The sequence below is a fragment of the Orycteropus afer genome, unplaced genomic scaffold (genome assembly GCF_000298275.1).
Source record: "Orycteropus afer afer isolate SDZICR_OR568_19922 unplaced genomic scaffold, OryAfe1.0 scaffold00094, whole genome shotgun sequence".
NCBI lineage: Eukaryota > Metazoa > Chordata > Mammalia > Tubulidentata > Orycteropodidae > Orycteropus > Orycteropus afer.
In genome coordinates this window covers 10,084,815-10,107,583 of record NW_006921681.1, presented here as the reverse complement: position 1 = coordinate 10,107,583, position 22,769 = coordinate 10,084,815, and the positions used below count along the sequence as shown (strand labels likewise).

Here is a 22,769-nt window from a genome sequence, read left to right as displayed (position 1 = left end):
GAAGGTTGGGCAATCTACTTCCATAGTGATACTGCCTCAGAAACCCAAGGAGGGGTGGCTATGAGTTGGAGCCGACTAAACAGCACATAATAACAACAACCTGATGATGGAACAAGTAGCAAAAAAGGAGTCTGCTTCTGGCCACCCCTCTGCAGGGATCGCAGCCCCCTCAGGGGCAGCCTCAGAAGTTCCTTTATCCTCTGATTCCCCACCAAGCCTGATGGTTGAGAGAGGTGAGGGGAGCGCCCTGTGTGACCTTCACGAGTTACTTAGATTCCCTGAGCCTGTAACTTCTCCTCTGACAAATGGGCAAAATGACATACCTCCTCTGGCTATGAGGTAAAATGAGATAATACAGAAAAGGGCCTGGCCCTGGGAGATGCTTGGTTGATCTGATTCTTAACTGCCCTTCCTCCCCACCCCCCAGCTCTGGCCCTCCATCCCAAACACACACCCAAAGGAAATGGAAGCCGGACACCAAGGTGGTCTGGCGCCCAAACAGGGTGGGGTAATGGGTTATGTTGACATGGCTCTCTGTTTATAAGGGGCTTAACATCTCTGTGCCTCGGTTTCCTCAATAAAACAGTGAACATGGTAGGGGATTTAAAATCTTTGTGAGCCCTTTGTGGCCTGGAATATTAAATGGTCAGAAAAGCCTAGTGGTGCTGTGGTTAAGGCACTGGGCTGCTAACAAAAGGTTGATGGTTCAAATCCACAGCTGCTGTGCAGGAGAAAGACAAGACAGTCCCTATGAAGGTCACCATGAATTTGAATTGACTTGATGGCACTGGCTTGGTTTATAGCTGATTAGCAAGAACACCTTTGGTAGCATAGTGCCTAAGGCACTTGACTGCTAACCAGAAGGCTGACGGTTCAAACCCACCAGCCACTCCTCGGAAGGAAGATGGGGCAATCTATTTCCATAATGATACTGCCTCAGAAAACCAAGGAGGGGTCGCTATGAGTAGGGTCCGACTCGATGGCACATAACAACAACAGCAAGAACAGGGGGCAGCTTAAAGTTGCAGTGCCCTGTCCCTGCCACTAAGTGGCTTCCGAGTATAACAGATGAGAACAGGCTGTTTGCACCAGGTGCCAGGCTTTAGCCCGTCCCAGTTAGTCTCTGCAGGCCCTGATGACACCAGCTTCTTCCAAGTGGGAAAAGCCTGTCTCTCTCATGCTGGGATTCCTTTTCCATTTTTAAAGAACACAAAGATGGGAGGAGACAGCCATGATGGAGCCCTGCCTTTAGTGGTCCTGGGAATCTGATGAAGCCAATGTCCTTCATAGTCATACTTCTAGGGGATTGGATGGAGCAGTCCTGGCGGCCCTTCCTTCTCTATCTCTCCTCTCCTGTCCCAGAGGTGCAGGGTAAGGAAAACAGGGTATGCATGTGGGATCACAAGAAGTCTTGGTGGTGCTATGGTTAAGTGCTCCAGTGCTAACCGAAAGATTGGCACTTTGAACCTACCAGCAGTTACCACAGGAGAAAACAACTTGGCAATCTGCTCCCATAAAGATTACAGCCTCGGAAACCCTGGGGGGCAATTCTACCCTGTCCTATACGGTCACTATGAATTGGAATCCACTCAATGGCATCCAACAACAACATGAGGATCCTTATTCAACTTCCTGGCTGGGTTACCTGGAAAATGGAGATAACAACACCTCCACTGCAAGGACAATGTGAGGATCAAATGTCAGAATGGAAGCCTTCAATGTAGGGCAGTTTCCCAGTCCACCCCTGCTCTCCTAAGCCCTCTCCTCCTTTGCTCTGCTGTGGTTCTCCAGACAAACAAGTTTCCCCGTTCACCTGGGAGGAAGTGCTTCATCTGCAGAAATGACAACAACAAACCCATTACTGTCAAGTCAACTCCAACTCATGGCAACCCCATGTGTTACAGAGGAGTACTGCTCCACAGGGTTTTCCTGGCTATAATCTTTATGGATGCAGATCACCAGGCCTTTCTTCCGTGGCCCTGCTGGGTTGGACCTGCCAGCCACTAGGTTAGTAGTCGAGCACAAACCCCATTTCTGCCACTCACCTGCACAACTTCTGTGAAAACTATTGGGTCTCTGCAACTGGGGAGGTAATTCCCAGCCTCCTCCCCCCAAATTAGCATTTCACAAAGTCATTTTTTCTCCAAGATCTTCAGCAGAACTAGCAGGCAAAGGATTAAGAATAAAGATCACAGTACACCCTAGACCTGCAAAGTCAGTATCTCCAGGGGTGCAATCCAGACCTCCCAGTTGGAACAAGAACCGCTGAAGGATCACTGTCCCAGCTTACCAGGCAACTCCCTAGCCGACACTCTTCTTTTGGCCTAGGCTCTCAATCAGAGCAAGAAGCATGTGCTATCAGCACGTTTTATTGGGGCTGCTTTTTAGTGACTCACCCCTCAGAGATTTCCTGCAAGAGACACTCTAAATAGCTTGGTCCCTCCTCCAGCAGAGGGGACATTTTACTTGGGAAAGGACACCCAGTTCCACAGCGGGTACCTGCAGCCCAAAGAGAGAAGAGCCAGGCCAGCACAGGCGGTCCTGCAGTTAGGACGTTTGTTTACAGGCTTTTGTTATTAAGGAAATTGCTGTCAGTCAAGGTAATTCTAGCACAGAAGAGCAATAAATATGCCCCCGGCTAATCTTATGGGGATTTTATTGGCACCTCGGGGGCAGGGGTTTCTTTGCCTGGCCCACCCCCTCCTCTCAAAGGAAAACTCTGCTCCCTAGCTGTTTTCCCCTAGCGACGTGAGGGATTTGGCTCAGACTTGGAGAAAGTACACACCAAGAGAAGTTGGAAGACAACTAGGCAAAGGTCGGGAGTGGCCTCGGGTCCTACCTGGAGGCGGGGCATGGGCGTGGGGAGGATGACAAAATGACCCCTAATAGACCCTGGGCGGCGAAGTTACGTAAAGGCCTGTACAAGTCTCCCCTGGGCCTGCCCCGAGTGCGGGGGTAGTCACTTCGCCCTCTGGCGCCCCTGCTTGGGGAAAACGCGTCCCAAGCCAGGAGGAATGTCTTGGGGAGAGAGCCGGTTCGCAGGAGTCGGTTCCTGCGTGTTCCAATTACAGCTGCAAGCATTCAGGGGCACAGTCCGCAAGTCCCGGCTTGCTAAAGAGGGAAGCCAGGCCTAGAGAGCGCGAGTCGGGGCAAGCCTGGGTACGCGCCCGCGCGCGCGCTCCACCACGGCGCAGGGGGAGGGGAGCCGCAGCAGCCACTCAGAGGCACAGTAGTGAAACCTCCGAACACTTTAACTGTCAATCAGACTTAACGGGGTATTAAAAAAAAAAAAAAAATGTGGGGAAGAAAAGGGCCGTCCTCTCGCTGCGCGCAGCGGCTGCCGGGGGGAAACGAATGAATAAGGCGGCGCGGACCAGGGCGTCGGGTCCTTGCGCGCTCCGCACCCGGGCCCTCTCCAAGTTAGAAAGGAGAAAAAGAAGGCAATCCATATTTAAGAGAGAGAGGGAGCCCGATCGTGCGGCAACTCCCAGCTTCTGCTGGAGGAGCGAGGGAGGGAGGGAACCGGCTCGAGCGAGCGCGCGCGAGGGCGAGCCAAGCACGGAGAGAAACTGACACCCGGACCCCCCACTTCTCCTGCACGTTGCTGGCAATCAAAGCGCGTTTAAGCAATTTCCTGAGCCCAAGAATAGCAACGAGTCGGTAGACTTTTGCCGGCTCAATTGGGGCTCTCCAAATACTTCCGCCCCCTTTTTGTTTTTTTTTTTCCTGGAGAAGGGGGGGGGGTGCCTACAATTTGGAAACGGCGTTTTATTTATTTATTTTTTTATCTTGCACTTTGAAACCGCAGGGCCGTAGCAGGGTGCGCGCGTGTGGTTGGTGCTTTTTTTTTTTTTCCTCCCCTTCCCTGCCTAAACTCCTCTGTCAGCCTGTAAACATTACCTGAGAATTCCCCAGCCGAAACGGCTGCCGGGGCAAGAAACTTCTTCTAAGAACTTTCCACCTCCGGCTTCTCTTCCACCCCTCTTAGCGTCCCAACTTTCGGAGACGTTTTTTCTCCTCCCGAGGCGAATTTTTTTCTTTTTCTTTTTCCTCACCCGGTACTTAGCATTTGGGAAGAGTTGATTTCACGAGTGGCCAGGTGGGACGCCTCCCTCCTCCAGATTCGGTTTATTTATTATTGTTTGGGGTGTTTTCTTTTTTAATTCTGGTTTTGTTTGGTCAGGGGAGTTTAGCCCCCTGTCTGGCTCAGCGACGCGGAGGATGGTGTGGAAATGGCTGGGCGCGTTGGTGGTGTTCCCTCTGCAGATGATCTATCTGGTGGTGAAAGCCGCCGTCGGACTGGTGCTGCCCGCCAAGCTGCGGGACCTGTCGCGGGAGAACGTTCTCATCACCGGCGGCGGGAGAGGCATCGGGCGCCAGCTGGCTCGCGAGTTCGCCGAGCGCGGCGCGAGAAAGGTACGGGCACCGCGCCTCAGGGGAGGGAGCTGAGGGCGAGGAGAGCTGCGGGAGGGGGGATGTTGCGCCCACCTGCTACTGCTGCCGGATCTAGCTCCTGGGAGCTGAGTCGCCCGCCGCCCGCCGCCCGCAGCCGCACTCCTTTGCGCCACCGGCGAATGCTGAGCTAGTCAGTTTCACCTTGTAATTTTCCCGGGCACCCAGCTGTCTTTTTTTGGCAGATCCTGAGCTGGTCAGCTCCTTTGGGATTGTTGGCTGGCTGGCTGACTCTGCACCCCCACCCCGAAACTTAGGAGACCCACCCATTTCCCACATTCCTCCCTCCCGGAGGAAGGTGTTGTGTTTTCCCCTCTCGCCTTCCTCTCTTTGCCGCCACCCTGGGAGTGCTGGGTGTGTGCGCCCCTGGGTATTGCTGGGAGCCGCCTGCTAGCTGGCGCCTCGTATTTTCCTTGGCAACCTGTTTCCCGGCCCCCACCTGGGCGGCTGCAACTCTGAAGATACCATGAGAAGGGGATGCTTGGTTTGGGTTTGAAAAGTGGGGAGCAGTCTTGGGACAGTCTAGCCTGGCAGGCGCTAGGAGACGGAGGGGCTTAGGACTCTGGAAGGAGGGAGGGCTGGGGTAACCAGAAGCTGATAAAGAGCCCTTGTTCTCACCTTCAATCCTGCCCCTTCCCCCAGTACAGCTCCAGAGGGGATCCCTTCCTCATTTAGCATGGAGGTGGCTCTGTGGGGAAGGGAGCCCTCCAACCCTAGGCACTGCCTTTCACTTTTTGGTTCCCAGCAGCTCTTCCCCCAGTTTTCACAGACCTGGTGCTTAGGGAGAATAGGGAGGGTGAGGCGGCTGTCACCCAACCAGGGCTCTGGCTCAACTGACTCACCCAGTGACAAGAGCAATGGGAGAGGGATTTGAGGCTGTCTGCAGCCAACCCTGTGAAGAGGAAGAGCAAAAACAGGGAATTAGTTTGAAACTTAAACTGTTGGGGGTGGGGGGTAGGTGAAAGGGCCAGCAAAGCCAGCTGATCTGACGTGGAGCCACATACCTTGGAGATTAAGTAAATATGTACTGTAGAAAACCAAACCTGCATGTAATTCCAGGTTGCTTTTGTTTTGTTAAATACTGCCCTGAGATTTACAATTCCACCGGGGTAGCTCTGACTGGGGCTGAACTTTGGAGCCTGAACTATCAGCCAAAGCCGATTGCCCATTAACTCTTCCCTAGCCAGGCTGGTGGGGGCCAAGCTAGCTGGAGTCTGGGTGTCCAGGACTCCCTACTTCTCCTTGGGTGGTTTGGACAGCTGCTTGACCTTGTACTCAGAAGGGGAATTCGGAAGTGTTTTTAACCCTTGAGCACAATGAATAAGGGGAAGTAAGAGTCCCCCACCCCACCTCCGGCAATTTCATTGCCTTCGGGGCTATGCTGCACTGAGGGGCTTCCAAAGCCCTTTGCTGAGGGGCATCAGGAGGGTGGACAAAACCTCCCTTGGGTCAGGACGGGGAGAAGGGGATGTGGGATTGATTAGTGCCCCGGCGATTGCATGTGCTTGTCCTTCCTTCACTGTGTGCATCCCAGAGGAGCTTTCTCTGAATCTCCCAGCTGGCCCAGACTCTGGGTCTCCTTTGCTGCTCTTTAACTCACTGCAGTAGGCATCGGCCGGACTCTCCTAGTCAATCTGGAAAAGCTTGACTGACTATAAACAATCCTCAACTGAAAGAAGAACATGGCATGGGTGGGGGGTTAGAATAGTGCAGAGTGGAGCCGGCAAGTTCAGGCATCCTCTACCAGGAAATAAACCTAGGGCTGACTAGAAATAAGACTTAAATTGGTGTCAGGGTCACAGAAAACAGGATCCAGGGAGGCCTATGAGACTTCCAGTGCCATTCACTTTAGTTTCAGCCTTTGGACCAATCAGGATGACCATGAGCACTCCCTGGAACTTATAATTATCTGGCCAATTACTGGAGCTACTTTCTAATGAGCCTTCTGTTGATGTCAAGGTGGGGAATTTGGAAATCGTGGCTTCTTGCCTGAGTCCATCTGTGGCCAGTGAGAGGGCCTTGGGATAATTCCCAGGCCCATGAGTGCTTGGGGAGACCAGTGAGCCTGGGGGCAAAGGGCCCAGTGTTGTGGGGGTGGGAACATCACAGGAGCTGGCTAAGTGACTTGGGGACATGGTGGAACAGTGGGTTTGGGAGTGGTCCAGGACCAGCTGCAGAGGGCCAGGGGGGACCAGGCGCCAGCCGCAACCTGCAGTGAAGTTAGACAGGCGGCGATGTTGAACTGCAGATGACTGTCCTCCTCTCTCTTTGGTGGAAGTAGAGGCAGCCTTTCAGAGCCCTTCCAGCCTGTGTTCTGGTAGGGCTGGATATAAAGGGGGACCAGAGGTTCTGCAAACAACTGACACATCCAGAAGAGGCCTGTTGATTTTGAGGGGGAGGTGACAACCAGTCCCCATAATGACCCAGGTCAATGACCTTGAGTCAAATGGGATTTAGCAATATTTGTGGCATTTGGCAATATTTGTGGGCGGTCGTGAGCCTTAGGCTGTAAAGATGACTTGAATGATGGTTCTTCTTAAAGGGACACAAAGACTGTAGAAGGCATTTGAAAATTTCTAACCTGGAGACATCTCTCCTTACCCACAAGGTACCCAGGTTGCCTGAGGCTGGGCCAATTGTGGTTAAGATCTCCAAGGGTAGAGTTCTGGCTGGGTTGTCCCTTACTACGATTCTTTTTTTGTTATTTTCTATGCTCTCTTAGAATTTCTCCCATGAAAGCATTCACAAAGCTCGGGCCCCTTTCCCTACCAAGGCTCCTGGCTAGTTAGTCGACCCAGTCTCCAAACGCTTTGAGTTTAACATGGTGTCTTCAGGAGTCTCCTGGAGAAGGGGGCTATTTTTGAAAGTATTTGCCATGATGGTTCCAGTCTTTAGTCCAGGATTGGGCAAATAGTTGGACTGGAGCACTGGGCTGTGATTACAGACCTGTGGAGGAAGTGAAACATAGGTGGACCCACCCCCTCCATCAGTGGGAGAGATAGAGCTAGGATCCAAGGACATAATTCATGGAGGTGATATGAGAACTGGCTTAGGCTGTATCTGCCTTGCTATCAGTGAATTTACGGTATGTGGATGGAGAGCCCTGTTCCTAAAGCAGCTAGCCAGGAACCAGCCCTCTAAGTTTAAACCTATTCTCCATCACATTCATTCAAGTCTCACATCCCTTCTAACTATTGGGCAGAACCCAAGCTCATCTCTCCCATGACAACCATTTTTGAGAAACCTAAACAAACCTGTCTGAAGTGTGCCTTAAATGCATGGCACAGGTCTGGACCCTGTTGGGGATGGAAGGGATATGCAAAGATGAATAAAAGCGTGGAGACAGTGGTCAGGTGTTACAATCAAGGCATAAATTAACAGTGTGTTACTATGAGACTGGAAACTACCAGCATAAAATAAAGCAGGATCACCCATGGTAATCCAATGGAGCTTCCAGACTAAAATAGACTAGTGAGACCTGGTTGTCTATTTCCAAAAATTTGCTAGTGAAAACCCTATGGATCATAACAGAATATTGTCTAAGATTTCACTTGCTTACTTTGGACATGTTATCATGCTGGAGAAGGACATCATGCCTGGTAAAGTAGAGGGCCAGCGAAGGCAAGGGAAGCCGTCAATGAGACGGATCGCCACAATAGCTGCAACAATGGACTCGTGCATACCAGCAATCATGAAGATGGTGCAGTCTGAGCAACGTTTAGTTCTGTTATTCACAGAGTCATCATGAGCCAGAGCTAAAACCAATCCAGTGGCAACTAACAATATCCATAATTAGTTTTCTAGAGCTGCCGCAAGTCACCACAAACTTGCTGCCTTAAAACAAAAGGAATTTATTCTCTCACAGTTCTGGAGGGCAGAAGTCCAAAATTAAGGTGTCTGCGGGGCCATACTCCTTCTGAAGAGTGTGAAAGGGAGAATCCTTTCATGCGTCCTCCAGCTTTAGGTGCCTTCTGGCATTCCTTGGCTGTGGCCTTCTCCTCTGTGTCATCACATGGACTTCTCTGTGTCCTCCCTTCTTCTTTTAGGGACCTCCCTAAGTCCAGTGTGAGCTCATCTTGAAATCCTTAACTAATTACATCTGCAAAGGCCCTATTCCAAAAAGCATCACATTCTAAGGTTCCAGGTGGACATGAATTTTGGGGGACTCCATTCAACCCACTACGCAATGGAAGCACAGTGGAGTTGTTAATCTAGAGCAAGTGTTCCCAGAAGGCTTCACGGAGAAGATAGAGTTTCAACAGAGGGGATAGAAGAAGGGTAGTCTGGGTACAAGAAAAACACCTGATCAAATAGTGTATATCTGGTGGGACTAGGGCAAGGAGGTGGAAAGGAAGGGAAGAAAATGTGGTATAGAGGGTTAGGGAACCGGGGAGGTAAGCAGGGGGCTTACATCTCAGGCTTTGAGCCAACTCCATACTGGTAAGAATAGAAAACAAAAGAAGAGAGGAGAGGGGTCCAGACAGGTAATCTTGTGGGACCCAGAGTCATCAGACCAAATTAGTGAGTTAATTTGATTATTCAGCACACATTGATGTGTGCTGAAGGTTGCAAAGCCAGGGATGGGGATGGGAAAGAACAGGGCCCCATCTCCCCCCTGCTGGCCCTGAATGCAGCCTTTTCTGGGAATTTTTGTGGAAAACACCAGACCTCACTGTGACTTGGCCTGGGAGCAGGAAGGTAACCTACCTGTCCTATCTGTGACATTTGGGAAAAGTTCTTCCTAGAACAATGGGCCTTACAATATGGGCTGTTCCATGAATAGACAAACACTTCCCTCTACTACCCCACCCCCTTTTCATTATACTGTCCACACTGGGACTGTCCACACTAGGAGACGAGAGACTGCATTCTACACCTTGTTCTACTAAGACCGGAGAAAGTCGCTGCCTTCTCTGAGACACAGCTAAGAAGCATACCTTTGAAATGAGAGAGAACACAGTGATTTCTAAGGTTCTGGCAGGCTCTAAAAGTCTCATGTCATGCACTAGCCATCTCAGGAAAGCAATGGATTGTCAGACTCCCTGAGTTGGAGGGTGATTTCTGAGAACACATTTGTCTTCATTTCTGCTTATCCAGCCTTTCTCCCTGGGCATCAGAGACCACCTAATGACAAAACAGCAACAACTCAGAGTTGGGAAATGTGCCAGGTCCTCAGGTAGATGCCCTGTGTCCATTTCTAAATTCCCTTAACAGCTATCAGGTAGCTGTCTGCCATGAACTGATTTCTACTCCTGTTGTTAGTTGCCATTGACTTGGCTCCAACTCAAGGGAAGTCCATGGACAACAGAACTAAACACCACCCAAACCTGCACCATCTCCCTGATTATTGGTGTGTTGGAGTCCATTGCTGTGGATTCACCTGCTGCTATTGTGACAGCCACCTCACTGAGGTCTGCCTCATTCTCACTGACCCTCTGCTTTCCTAAACATGATGTGGTTTTCTAGTGATTGGTCTTTCCTGATGATGGGTCCAAATCAAGCAAAGAGAAGTCTTTTTTTTTTTTTTTTTTTAAATTACAATTTGGGTGAAAATTTACAGAGCAAATTCATTACAGCAGTTTACATACACTTTGTCTCATGACATTGACCACAATTCTCCACAATGCAACAGCTCTCCTCCTATTTCCTCCCAACAGTCACCTCTGCCCTGTGCCCATCCCTCTATGCACCCCTGTCCCCTGAGCTGTCTCCCTGTGCATAAATAGCTCTTCTTTCTCCCATGATTGTTCTCTCCAAGGAGTGTATTTACCTCAGGTAAGTGTTCAACTCATATGCCTTTTGTTTGGCTGGAAACCACAGGTGTGGGTTCAATTCCAGACCTGAAGGGCAGCTAGAGGCCATAGTCTCAGTGGTTCCACTAGGCTCTATCAGACCAGCAAACCTGGTCTCCCTTTTTTTTTTTTTCAAGTCCTTTTGAATTTTGTTCCACATTGTTCTCCCTCTCTATCCAGGGTCTCCTACATAGATCCCCCTCCAAGTGGTTGACAGTGGTAGCCGGGCACCATTTAGTTCTTCTGGTCTCACAGTCATACAGGCTGTAGATCGCATGGTGTACCAGTCACTAGGACTGATTGTTTCCATGAATCTTTTATTTTTTTAATTCTTCTTTGTGCTGGACGAGGAGAGACCCATTGTTGCATCTAGATGGCTGCTTGCAGGCTTTTAAGATCTCAGTTGCTCATCGCCAAAGTAGGAGGTGGAACAGTGTTTTGTGTAGTATGTTAGGCCAGTTGACAAGCAAAGAGAAGTCTTGCCGTCCTCGCTTCTAAAGAGCATGCAGGTTGTATTTCTCCTGAGACTGATTTAGTCTTTTTTTTTCTGGCAGTTCAAGGTATATTCAATACTCTTCACCAACACCATAATTCCAATGCATCATTTTTTCTTCTGTCTTCCTTTTTCCTTGTCCAGCTTCTGCATGTATATGAGGTGATTGAAAAGATGTTAAGGTTTTTAACTTGTACCTTTCAAGGCAATGAGGGGTCCAAGTTTCCTAATTAGCAAGTCAAGCAGGACTTCCTATTATTTATCACAGAATCACCATATTGTCTACTTGGGCTTCAAAGAATGCCTCCTAGACCTAGTAGTAATGAATCTGTATCAAGATTAACCATCTGTGGTCTAACCAGCCCTTCTGCTAATTCTTGTTTAGGCTTCAAACTTCTGAACTTTCGTTTCTTCAGACTGAAGGGCATTTGTTTATTACAGCAGGGAAGCTGTTCTCTCTGGTTCATTTCCATCTTCTTATAGGCTGGGGAGGAACCCTGGCCGCTAACCAAAAGGTCAGCAGTTCAAACTCCTCAGTGGCTCTAGAGGAGAAAAGACCTGGTGATCTGATCCCGTAAAAATTACAACCTAGGAAACCCTATGGGGCAGTTCTACTCTGTCATGTACGGTAACTATGATTGGTATTGACTTGACAGCCCACAACAAAAACAACCACATGGGTTGAGGTTATCTGCATTGAGAAAATGGCCTTAGCCATATTTACCTGAAGGTGACCCTTAGCCACCTTAGCCCTTAGCCCTAGCTTGGACAAAAGCTTGACTACATCTAGAATATTATGAGGAGATACAACCTAAAAATATACCAAGTATATAAGATATTTGGAAGGAAACATTTGAAACATATTATTGAGATGAACCAGGAAGGTCAGGAAACAGCAAAATGAAAGGAGAGAAGCTCATCTCAAATGTGGGTGTTAGAATTCTAACAAATACATGTCCCAATTCTCCAAAAGAGAGTGCCAAAATACCAGAACAGGTTAGCAAACGGATGGCTGGTGAGAACTCATTCACTTAGTCACTCATTCATAATATCTATTGAGCATCTACTATGTGCTGGGCATTGTTCTAGGCACTGGGGATACATCAGCGAGCAAAACAGACAAAAATCCCTGCCCCTGTGGAGCTGGCATTTTAGTGAGAGTGACTGATGAAAAATAAGGTGAATAAAATAGATAACACAATAGTACATTGGAGCACTCCTAGTAAGTGCTAAAGAGAAAAGAAATCAGGCAAGGAGGACAGGAACGAGAAAGGGACTGAAATTCTAGATGAGGTGTCAGGGAAAGCCACACTGAGAAGGGGACATTGGGGAAGCCTTGAAGGAAGAGGGCCAGAGCCTGAAGGATGGGGTGGGGTGGGGGAAGTGGCATTCTACTTCGGGGTAGGAGGAGAGTAAGGTAACCTGAGGAGGCCACGGTGGCTGGAGCACAGTGCAGGGAAGGGCTGAGGTGGGAGTGGGGGAGTAGTGCATGACTTGCGGGGGGGCCCCAGTAGGACCTGGGACCAACCAGCTTTGGCATTGACTCTGAGTGGAGCTGGGAGCTATTGGAGGGTTTTGAGCCAAAAAGAGAAGTATGACATGACCTAAGTTTTGGTAGGATCACCTGGCTGCAGTGGTGGGGAAGATGGTGGGGCTATCATGGCAGGGACAGGAGACCAATTAGGAGGCCACTGGGCATTTCCATGTGATGTTGTTGTTGTTTGTCGTCAAGTCGGCACCGACTCATAGCGACCCCTCCTTGGGTTTCCGAGGCAGTATCACTACGGAAGTAGGATTGCCCAACCTTCCTTCTGAGGAGTGGCTGGTGGGTTTGAACTGCCAGCCTTCTGGTGAGCAGTCAAGTGCCTTAGGCACTATGCTACCAGAGCTCCTTGTGATAATGTTACATTTTACCTGAACTCTGTTGTCCTGGACAGCAGTAATGGTTAAGGAGGTCTCCCCACCCTTGTGTTCAGGAAAACAGCTCATTACAATTAACCATCTTTCCCACAGGACTTAGATGAGACTCACTGATGCTCCTTTGTTTACCTAGGACAATGCCAGATACCCCAAAACAAACCCGACTCATAGGGACCCTATAGAACAGGGTAGAACTGCCCCTTGGGCTGTCATCTTTATGGAATCAGACTGCCACATCTTTTTCCTGTGATGGGGCCTCAGGGATTCAAACCACCAACATTTTGGTTTGCAGCTGAGCGCTTTAACCATTACACCACCAGGGCTCCTTCAGGCCACACGGACCTCTCAAATTCCCCTTCTGTGCCTCATAAATGATTAACTGAACTGCTTGCCCCACTGATCAATCAGAAACAAAGTGCTTGTTAACCAAACTTTGGTTAAGCTTCTCTCCTCCCCCCAAGTCCCTGAACTTTGATCCACAGTCAGCCTGAGTCAACATATTACCCCCCCGCTTTAAGGGCCCCTCCCAGAGAATAAGCTAGCCTCAGCATATAACATTCCCTGATTTATTATCCGATCATATCACTCTTTCCTTTAGTCTCTATAGAAGAAAAACCTCTTTTTCCAAACTCTTGAAACATTTGTTGACCTTAGGGTCAGAGGGTTCTCTCTATTATGATAGGCCTCTCCTTTATTATAATAGCCCACTTCCCCCTGCCATAGTCTGTCTCTCTGAATAAAACTTCTCCTTATCTAAATCAAGTTGAGGTTGTTATTTGACACACAGATGTCCCAATGTTACACTACACTTGCTTCATCTACTTCTTGGAGAATTTGCCAAAGTCAGGGCACACTCTCAGCGTTGCACTTGGGTTTATAAGGTGCCGATGATCTCCTCCTGTATCTTTACAGCCAAGATGGAGCATGTGGGCTGAAGGGTGGACTTGGTTGGCTGATATGCCACTGTTGATAAGGGTAGAAGTCACCCGGGACCCAGGACTCCCAGGTGTCAGCCGGGTCCTAATCTATTCTTCCTGCTGACTAGGGGAGGAATGTCAACTGATCAGAGGATGACCTGGATTTGAGGGACTATGGGTCTCACAGATCCATCCATTAATTCATCATACTAGGCCTTGGAGGTGCAGCAGGGAACCAGACAGGACAGGCTTTCTCTTTGTGACAATTAGGTTCTGCTGTGATGACCATATCTGGCTTGAGAAGGCCCCTGATGCTTTCAAAAGATGAGTTGACCCCAACAAGATGACTTTCAATGGCAGTGGAGTTGAACTCCTAGCTAGGAAATAAAACCCACTATATGGGTGCTCAGAATGAAGGAGATGCTTTTCTGTTCTACTTTGGCAGAGGACTTCTACAGCATTGTGATCAGTATTGGTCAACAGTTTGAGAGGGTCCTTGAGCACTTGGAGGGTGTCCAGGTTCGGAATAGCAAAGATGTAGGGGGATTGGTTGGGTGGCAGTTCCACGGGAGTTTGGTGGCCACTTAGGGGGTGGGTGGCAATATCCACAGAGGCACTGGACCCATTCCAAGTGGTTCTGGGGGTGGCACCAGGACCATGAGGAGGGCTCGGCCTACAACAGGGACACCTTCCTGCTCTTTCGAGCCTTCTGCAGAGGAACCAGTGCTTCTTAGTCATGTCTGTTGTAGAGATTCCTGCATGAGGGAAAGGTTAGGTTCCAGATGACCCCCTGGGTCCCTCCCAACCCTTAGGATCTATGAGTCTGATGTCAGTGAGGACAGTGACCCAGGCAGGGTCAAGGGGTGAGAAGGAGGAACAGCCACCAGCATCAATCAACCCACCCTTGAAAAGAAGACAACCCTTCCCAGCATGACCTCACCAGGATCCTTCGTCGGTTATGTCAGCCCTGTGTCTGGGTTTCTCAGGGTGCTGGAAAGAGGAGAGGAGAGGAGGAAGGAGGTAGGAGAGCATAGGGCAGGTGCATGCTCACAGCCATTGCTCTGAAAACTTAGCACCTTGGTGGTTCAGTGGTAGAATTCTCGCCTTCTGTGCTGAAGACTCAGGTTCTGTTCCCAGCCAATGTACCTCATGTGCAGCACCACCTGTCTGTCTGTGGAGGCTTTTGTGTTGCTATGACGCTGAATAGTTCAGACAGACTGGGAAGAAAGGCCTAGCTCTCTACTTCTGAAAATCAGTCAATGAAACCCCTATGGCCTCACAATGGTCTGATCCACAGTCCACCATGGAGATGGCGCGGGACTGGGGAGCGTTTCGTTCTGTTGTGTGTGGGGTCATCATGAGTCAGGGACCTACTCGATGGCAGCTCACAACGACAAGGACTAACTTTGACCCTTCACACCTGAACTTGAAGCTGGCAGCTTCTTTGGGCTCTAGTAATAAACCCGTCTGTGCTGTCCTCTTTTGCGTTTGTCGTCTTCCTGACCCACTTGGCCATGCTCAGAGGCAGGTCTGACTCAGTCCCATTTCAGAGATTTAGGTGAGGTGAGTTGCCCTAAGATACTTAGCTGGAGATGGACTTCTGAACCGTGGAGTCTTAGCTTCAAACTAGAGCCTTTCCCACTCAGACAAATCATCTCAGCCTAGCAGGCTTATTTCGTCCAGGGTTATGGAGAGGTCAAGAGACAAACTGTTAAATAATGGGGCAGAGTACACCAGGGCTCTGGGGAGAGGTGTGATAAGCTGTATGTGAGTCAACAGGATGGGGGCGGGGATGTCATTAAATCTACTTTAAAAAATTGAGCACTGTTTGCTGCTATAAATGGGGTAACTGCCAACTGATTAAAGTAATCATTGGTTATCAGGATTTAAAGAACTAACTGATAAGCTGGAGACTAAAACCAAACCAGTTGCCATGGAGTAGACTCAACTTGTGGTGACTTCATGTGTGCCAGGGTAGAATTGTGCCCCATGGAGTTTTCAAGCGCTGATTGTTTGGAAGCAAAATGCTTAGCGTTTCTCCTGAGGTGCCCTTGGGTGGACTCAAACCTCCAATCTTTGGGTTAGCAGCTGAACACCTTAACATTTGTATCACCCAGGGACTCCAAGGTGAAGAGTTTCATTCATTTGACAATGGGTATGTTGTTGTTATGTGCCCGTCGAGTTGGAACTGACTCATAGCAACCCCTCCTTGGGTTTCCAAGGCAGTATCACTATGGAAATAGATTGCCTAACCTTCCTTCAGAGGAGTGACTGGTGGGTTTGAACCGCCAGCCTTCTGGTTAGCAGTCAAGTACCTTAGGCACTGAGCTACCAGAGCTCCTGGACAATGGGTATGTTGTTGTTGTTATGTGCCGACGAGTCAAACCCAACTCATAGCGACCCCTCCTTGAGTTTCCGAGGCAGTGTCACTACGGAAGTAGGATTGCCCAACCTTCCTTCCGAGGAGTGGCTGGTGGGTTTGAACCGCCAGCCTTCTGGTTAGCAGGCAAGTGTCTTAGCCACTATGCTACCAGAGCTCCCAACAATGGGTATAATAACTTAAATAGGCAAGGCCCAGATGAGGAGGGATGAACCAACTGCCGTTGAGTTGAACTGGACTCCTAGTGATCCCTCCTTGGGTTTCCGAGGCAGTATCACTACAGAAGTACATTGCCCAACCTTCCTTCCAAGGAGTGGCTGGTGAGTTTGAACCATCATCCTTCTGGTTAGCAGTCCAGTGCCTTAGGCACTACGCCACCAGAGGGATGAATGAGTGAGAAGTCAGTAGCTGGATCCTAGGAAGTGACTGCAGAGTTTGGATGGTACAGAGAAGGAAGAGATCACTGTGAATTAGAGGGAATCTTAGAAGCCTCTTAAGGGAGAAGCAGTTGAGGAGGTTGCAGGAAGTCATGGGTTTGAAAGACTTTTGAAGATCTAAAGCAAGTATGAACCCTGGCCCAAGAAGATAACAAAGATACCTTAAGCTTTTAAGAGGTCCTTGCACTCCCATGGATCCTACCCTAGATACTAAGTTAAGGCTTGAACTAGACCCAATCAAGACCTATCCAAGGCCATAGGCTAGGCTCCAGATCTAGGGCCAGAGCTCAGGTTGGACAGAAGGGAAGCTGTGATGTCCCAGGATCCAAAGCCAGGACCAAGGCCAGGAAGAACAGTGCACATTTGTGGCTTGGTGCTTAACACCAGCAGCCAGCCTGACAAAGGCCATGGAGGTCCAAGCCTTTTGTACTCCACTGGTGATCCTTGATTTGGGGAACATGGCCTTAAATTCCCTCTTCTGTGGCCTTTCAGAGAAAGAACTAGAAATGTATTTTGACTGATGCGCCGTTTCCTTTTGTCCATACTGAAACCTTATTATTTTCCTGGGGAGGTGTTTAGAGAGAACAATTTCCTGTCTGAAGAGCCCTAGTGGTATAAAAATTAAGTGCTTGGCTGCTAACTGAAAGGTTGGTGGTTCAAACCCACCCACCCAGCAGCTCGGCAGGAGAAAAGTCCTCACTGTGAAGATTACAGCCTAGGAAAGTCTATGGGGCATTTCTACTCTGTCACACGGGGTTGGCCCAAGTTGGAATGGTCACAATGGCCACAGTGTCTCCTGTCTGTAGGGCCCACTTCTGTCGACTTCTAGTCCATCTGAGATCTGACAATCCCCAGAACAGACCTCATTTTAGGACCAATTTTTCAAACTGGGTTCCGTAGCACCCTAGGGCTCCAAAGAAGGTGGAGGCAAGTAGGAGACGGAGCCAATAGAGTTGTGGGAGAACCTCACCTCCATTTGACTAGGTTAACTTCACTTCTAGCTATTTCGTACCTTTGGATTCCTTGTCAGGTTTGTGAATGCGTTTTTAAAGATGCCACTGCATTTTCTAAAAAAGGAAAAAACAATAAGTCTTGAAAATGACCGTTCTAGGAGATTACTCGGGGCACACTCCCTCTTGCCAGTGGATCCTGACTTGGATCTCCCGAGTGATGTCTCACTGGTTCCTGAGTTTTACTTGAAGGTGATAAAGCCAGTGGACTGAAAACCCCTCCATTTAGCTCATGCCTTTGCACCTCTGGAAGGGGGCCCTAGCTCCCATCCCAGGTATGGAGCCCCAGGCCTGCTTAGCCCCCCTCCTCTACTGAGGAGCCCAAGAGCTAAGCCAGGTACCATCCAGTTTATTCTGATTCATGGTGACCCCATGTGTGTCACAGAGCTGTGTTCCATGGGGTTTTCAATGGCTGACTTTTTGGAAGTAGATCACCAGGGCTTTCTTCCTAGGTACCTTTGGTGGACTTGGACCTCAGCCTTTCAATTAGTAGTAGTTGTTGTTGTTGTTGTTATGTGCCATCGAGTCAAATCCGACTCATAGCGACCCCTCCTTGGGTTTCCGAGGCAGTATCACTACGGAAGTAGGATTGCCCAACCTTCCTTCCGAGGAGTGGCTGGTGGGTTTGAACCGCCAGCCGTCTGGTTAGCAGGCAAGTGTCTTAGCCACTATGCTACCAGAGCTCCCTCAATTAGTAGTAGAGTGTGTTAAGTGTGTTTAACTACCTTAAATACCCAACTGGTGCTGAGATAGGCCCAATAAGAGGACACTGCTCAAATTCAGCTGCCCCAAAGGGCTTCTAGAGACTTCTGCTGGTCCCTCTCTGCCTGAAAGCATCCAGCCCTTGAAGAGTGTGACTTGGTGACCTCAGACCCAAAGCTCAAGGCTGACCCACAGGCAGTGTCTCAGCAGCCAAGGTCTTTGGAAGGTAGAGACCCGCTCATTGGCCAGAGTACTCTTGCAATACCTAATGCCGCCAGGGCCCCTGGGAACCAGCTCCTAATCTTTTAAATCTCGGAGGACCACCCAGTGACCTACTGTGTGACCTTGGGCAAGTGACTTTACCTCTCTGGTAAATTCCCTCATCTGAGAAATGAAGGTGTGAAGATTTAGTGAAATAACTAATGCAAACCTCCTATTTCAGCGTAAGGGCATTGGTAAGAAATGATTGCTGCTTTCGGCGGAGGTTTTGGGGGACAGTGGCCATGCCGACCCCATGCACCGTTTGCAGATTGATGAGGTAAAAAGGCACAGAACCCACTGCCCTGACTTGCCCTGATGAGGGTGTCTGGGATTCCCCTGAAAGGGAGAATGCCTTCCTGCCACAGAGGCCCTCGGGGAAAGTCAGCCTAGGCCCTTTCTAGAAATTAGTGGGAGGGGATCTCTCTCCTCAGAGGGCGGTATCAGAGACCAGAGCATTCCCTCCCACTTGAGACTTCAAACCCTGTTGAGATGACTGGTGACAACGCCCCTTTCTTTATCAACAAGGGCCAGTCCAGTGCAGGCCCTTCTGTGGCAAGAACTGGAGGAGCAAAGGAGGGAGTGGCTGGTCTGAAGGAGGGAGTGGCTGGTCAGCAGACGGGCCTCCATTCTGGGCCTGGCTGGCTCCTCCACTCCCACCCACTTCCCCTTGCACAGACATTAGTCATTTTCATCTCTCCATCCAAGTAGCTCAATTGTTCAGGGTTAGGCTGTGGTGAGGTCAAACCTGCTGGTTACCATGGCAACCCACCACTAGGGCAGCTTATGTCTTTTCTCCAAAAGGTGGTAAGATCCACGTGGACAGGTAGGTGTTATCCTCTTACTTGCCAGGTGTCTTGAGCACCTAACATGGTGCTTGGCATATGTAGGTGCTTAATAATGTTTGTTGCCTGAATGAATGCGTGACTGACCCAGCATGACTAGTTAGAGCCAGTGTTTACCAACCACTACTACGTGCCAGAGGAGCTCTGGTAGAATAGTGCCTAAGGCACTTGACTGCTAACTAGAAGTCTGGCAGTTCAAACCCACCAGCCACTCCTCGGAAGGAAGGTTGGCAATCTACTTCCATAGTGTTACTGCCTCAGAAACCCAAGGAGGGGTCGCTATGAGTCGGGGCCAACTCAATGGCACATAACAACAACAACTACGTGCCAGAGACCATTCTAAGCACTCTACATGTAATGAAGTAATTTAATTCCTATAGATTTAATCCCTGTGAACACTGTTATCATTGCATTTCACTGATCAAGACCCTGAGAAGGTCAGTAATGTACAAACCACACAGCAAGGAAGAGACAGAGGAGGCTTTGAATTCAAGGCATTTGCTCTTAAGCCCCAGCAGAGGCTGAGCAAAGTGTTTGGTTAGCAGCCAGGGGGTCTAAGTAGATCAGACAGCATTGAACAGCTCTCCTGATGGTGGGTCTGGAGATGTTCTACAGATTGCTTTAGTGAGTGGTGTAACCAGGTGGTCCATGGGTAGGGTGAACTTCTGGCACAGCTGGATCTAGGGGCACAAACAGTGTTGTCAGGACTGTCTTTGTACTTTGTTCTTTCCTTCAGGCAGGTCCTCTCTGCCATGGAGCCTCTTAAACCTGCCTTTGCTGCTCCAAACTTAATTTCTCTCAGTTCTCAAGTCTGGTAGGCAGATACATGTCCTGTACCCTGCAGTTCTGGCAGGGGCCAGGAATTGAGTCACTGGCTGTGATTGTGTTGAGCCTGAACTAGTCACTGGGTTTGGTGCTCTAATTGACCAACTGTAGGTCACAGATGAGTCCCTGAGCCAGGCATGTACCATAGCAGCTCAATCCAAATTCCAGGGTGTAAGAGTGGAGAAGCAGTCATCCTTGGAAAACCAGAGTGTTACCAGGACTGAGGAGGTTGGGTACAGACATCCAATGCACAACCTTTTGGAAGGGCAACATCAAGTGTTCAGCCATCTCAAGCAGAACCTGCCAGAAGACATCCACCCAACCCCCCACCCCACCCCCCAAAAAAACTCACTGCCGTTGAGTCGGATCTGACTCATAGCAACCCCTCCTTGGGTTTCCAAGGTGGTATCACTACAGAAGTGGATTGCCCAGTCTTCCTTCTGAGGAGTGGCTGGTGGGTTTGAACCACCAGCCTTCTGGTTAGCAGTCAAATGCCTTAGGCACTACGCCACCAGAACTTCTCCAGAAGACCCAGGCTGACCTATATCAGCCCTCTGAGGTTTAGTCTTGGAGACCTTATAGGGTCATTTAGTAACACCTGTAACTGAAAAGGACAGAATGGCCTTTTCAAGACTGCCATCTGAAATCTTTCTGCCCTCAGGGAGTTTGTAGTTCAAAGATGCAAAACGAACAGCCACTAGAAGTTGTCCAGCAGGTTGTCAACAGACATTCTTTGGAAGTTTTTTTTTAGATTTAAAGCCTTTGTGGCAGAAGATTAGCTAACCAAAGGGTTGGCGGTTTAAACCCACCAGCTGGTTTGAACCCACCAGCCATTCCACAGGAGTTTGCTTCTGTAAAGATCACAGCTTTGAAAATCCTGTGAGGCAGTTCTACTCTGCCCTACAGGGTCACTATGAGTCAGAATCAACTCGATGGTACTGTTTTTGTTTTTGTTTTGTTTTGGCGGGGAGGGTGGCAAGAGCATGGAGGGAGCCTCTTGCTAGTCACGGTTTATAGTGCTGTTTCCTGGGTGCGAGCAGCTGGCTTCCCCTTCTCTTATGCTGCAAACACAGGAGCAGGACAGAGCTGATACAGGGGCCTTTCCAGGCAGAGCTCTCTGCCCTGGAGTGTCTCTTTTCAGAACTTTCAGGGTCAAGGGGACACAGTTGACCCCAGCCTGCTGGCCTAGCACACTGGGGCCTCTCCCACAGCCCAGTAGCAGGTCATCATGGGGAACTGGGGCCAATGTAACCACAAAGGGCAGTGTGACCTACCTTCAGGCAGGCAGCCCTGCCAGACACACCTCCTGGAGTCAGTCCACCATTGGCTCTTGCACCCCACGTCCTTACGTCTCAGTTGGCAGAGAGGGGTGACTCTCACCTCACTCTCCAGGCCACTTCCTTGTGAATACATGGTGTGTGTGTGTGGAGGGGTGGCAGTGGTGCTTCAAGGGGCTGGGGACATGGTATGCCCTCAGAGCTCACACATTCTTGGCTGGCAGACCCATTGCCCTGGCTTTGGGGATACCACTTAAGTTTTTGAATCAGTGGGTGTGTGAGTGTCTATAAGTGAGTGTGTAGCCATATACAGCCTTTTTTTTCTTCAGGAGCCAGTATAGTATAGCAATCAAGATTGTGAACTCAGGAGTCAGGCACCCCAAGATTCCAATACAAGCTGTTCACTTCACTGGCTGTGTGACCCTGGGCAAGTTGCTGAACTTCTCTGAACCTCAGGTTTTGCATATGTAAAATGAGGATTAAATGAGATGATGCATATAAAGTCCAAAGCACAGAATAGAATTCTCAGTAAGTGTTGGCCACACTGGATACAGATCTGTTTGACTACCTGCAATAAGGGCATGGAGGCAACATCTTCTGACTTCCTCTAACTTCCCAAGGAGACAGAATCACCATTAGCAGCCCAAGGCTTATTCCTATGAGGCCAGACATGTTACCACCTTCCAACTTTTTTACCAGTTCTGACACCAGGCTCCCACTGCACTCACTACTTCTCTGCTGGGTTCTATAATCCATTGCAGTGGCCACACAGAACTCACAGACATTACTCATGATTTTAAGGTTTATTAGGGAAGTAACAGGCTATAATTTAGGTTCAGGAGCCTACTCAGAATACAATTCTTTGATCCGGATAGTCTCCCCTCTGCTGTGCCCTCAGACATGCCTCTTGGCCTGGCCCCTGCCCTGCTTGGGCAAGTGTTACAAACTCCTTTTAGCTCCACTGATAGGTACACCTACACGCACCCTACTCTGCCAAGGGCACACAACTTTCTCAATCTGTGTGCCAGGAAGCCTGCCGCTCTATCTCCTGCCTCTTGCTTCCACTACTACCATCTCTCTGCCGGGCATCTCTCACTGCCAGGCGTCTCTCTCTGTTGAGCATCTCTCTCTTTTGAGTGTCTCTGTGAAGGAGGTCCAGTGCAGGGATCTCAGGTCCAAGGATGCACTCTACTTCACCTCCAGCTCTTCTCTCTCGATGGCAGTGAGATCCCTCCTCTGCCTCTGTTGTTGTTGTTGTTGTTGTTGTTATGTGCCGTCGAGTCGGCCCCGACTCTTCTAGGAAGGCTCATTTTAAGCCTGGCAGAGTGACAAAATTAACCAATCCCAACATCTGAATTCCACACACCTTATTTGCATGATCCCACCAGTAATCCCGTGGGAGTTACAAAAAGCCGTACCAAGTAAATCACTGCACAACCCAGCTCCTTTCCTGGACCCTCT

At 49.5% G+C, this 22,769-nt stretch overlaps 1 protein-coding gene across 1 annotated transcript in view; it reads left to right on the top strand.

Annotated features, from left to right (window-relative positions):
• The first annotated feature begins 4,221 nt into the window (after positions 1-4,221).
• The window catches only part of DHRS3 (dehydrogenase/reductase 3), a 58,203-nt gene continuing 39,655 nt past the window's right edge, over positions 4,222-22,769 (top strand). Inside the window, exon 1 of the mRNA XM_007942644.2 lies at positions 4,222-4,416. Coding sequence (XP_007940835.1) covers positions 4,222-4,416 — 195 coding nt within the window. The remainder of the gene's footprint in view (positions 4,417-22,769) is intronic.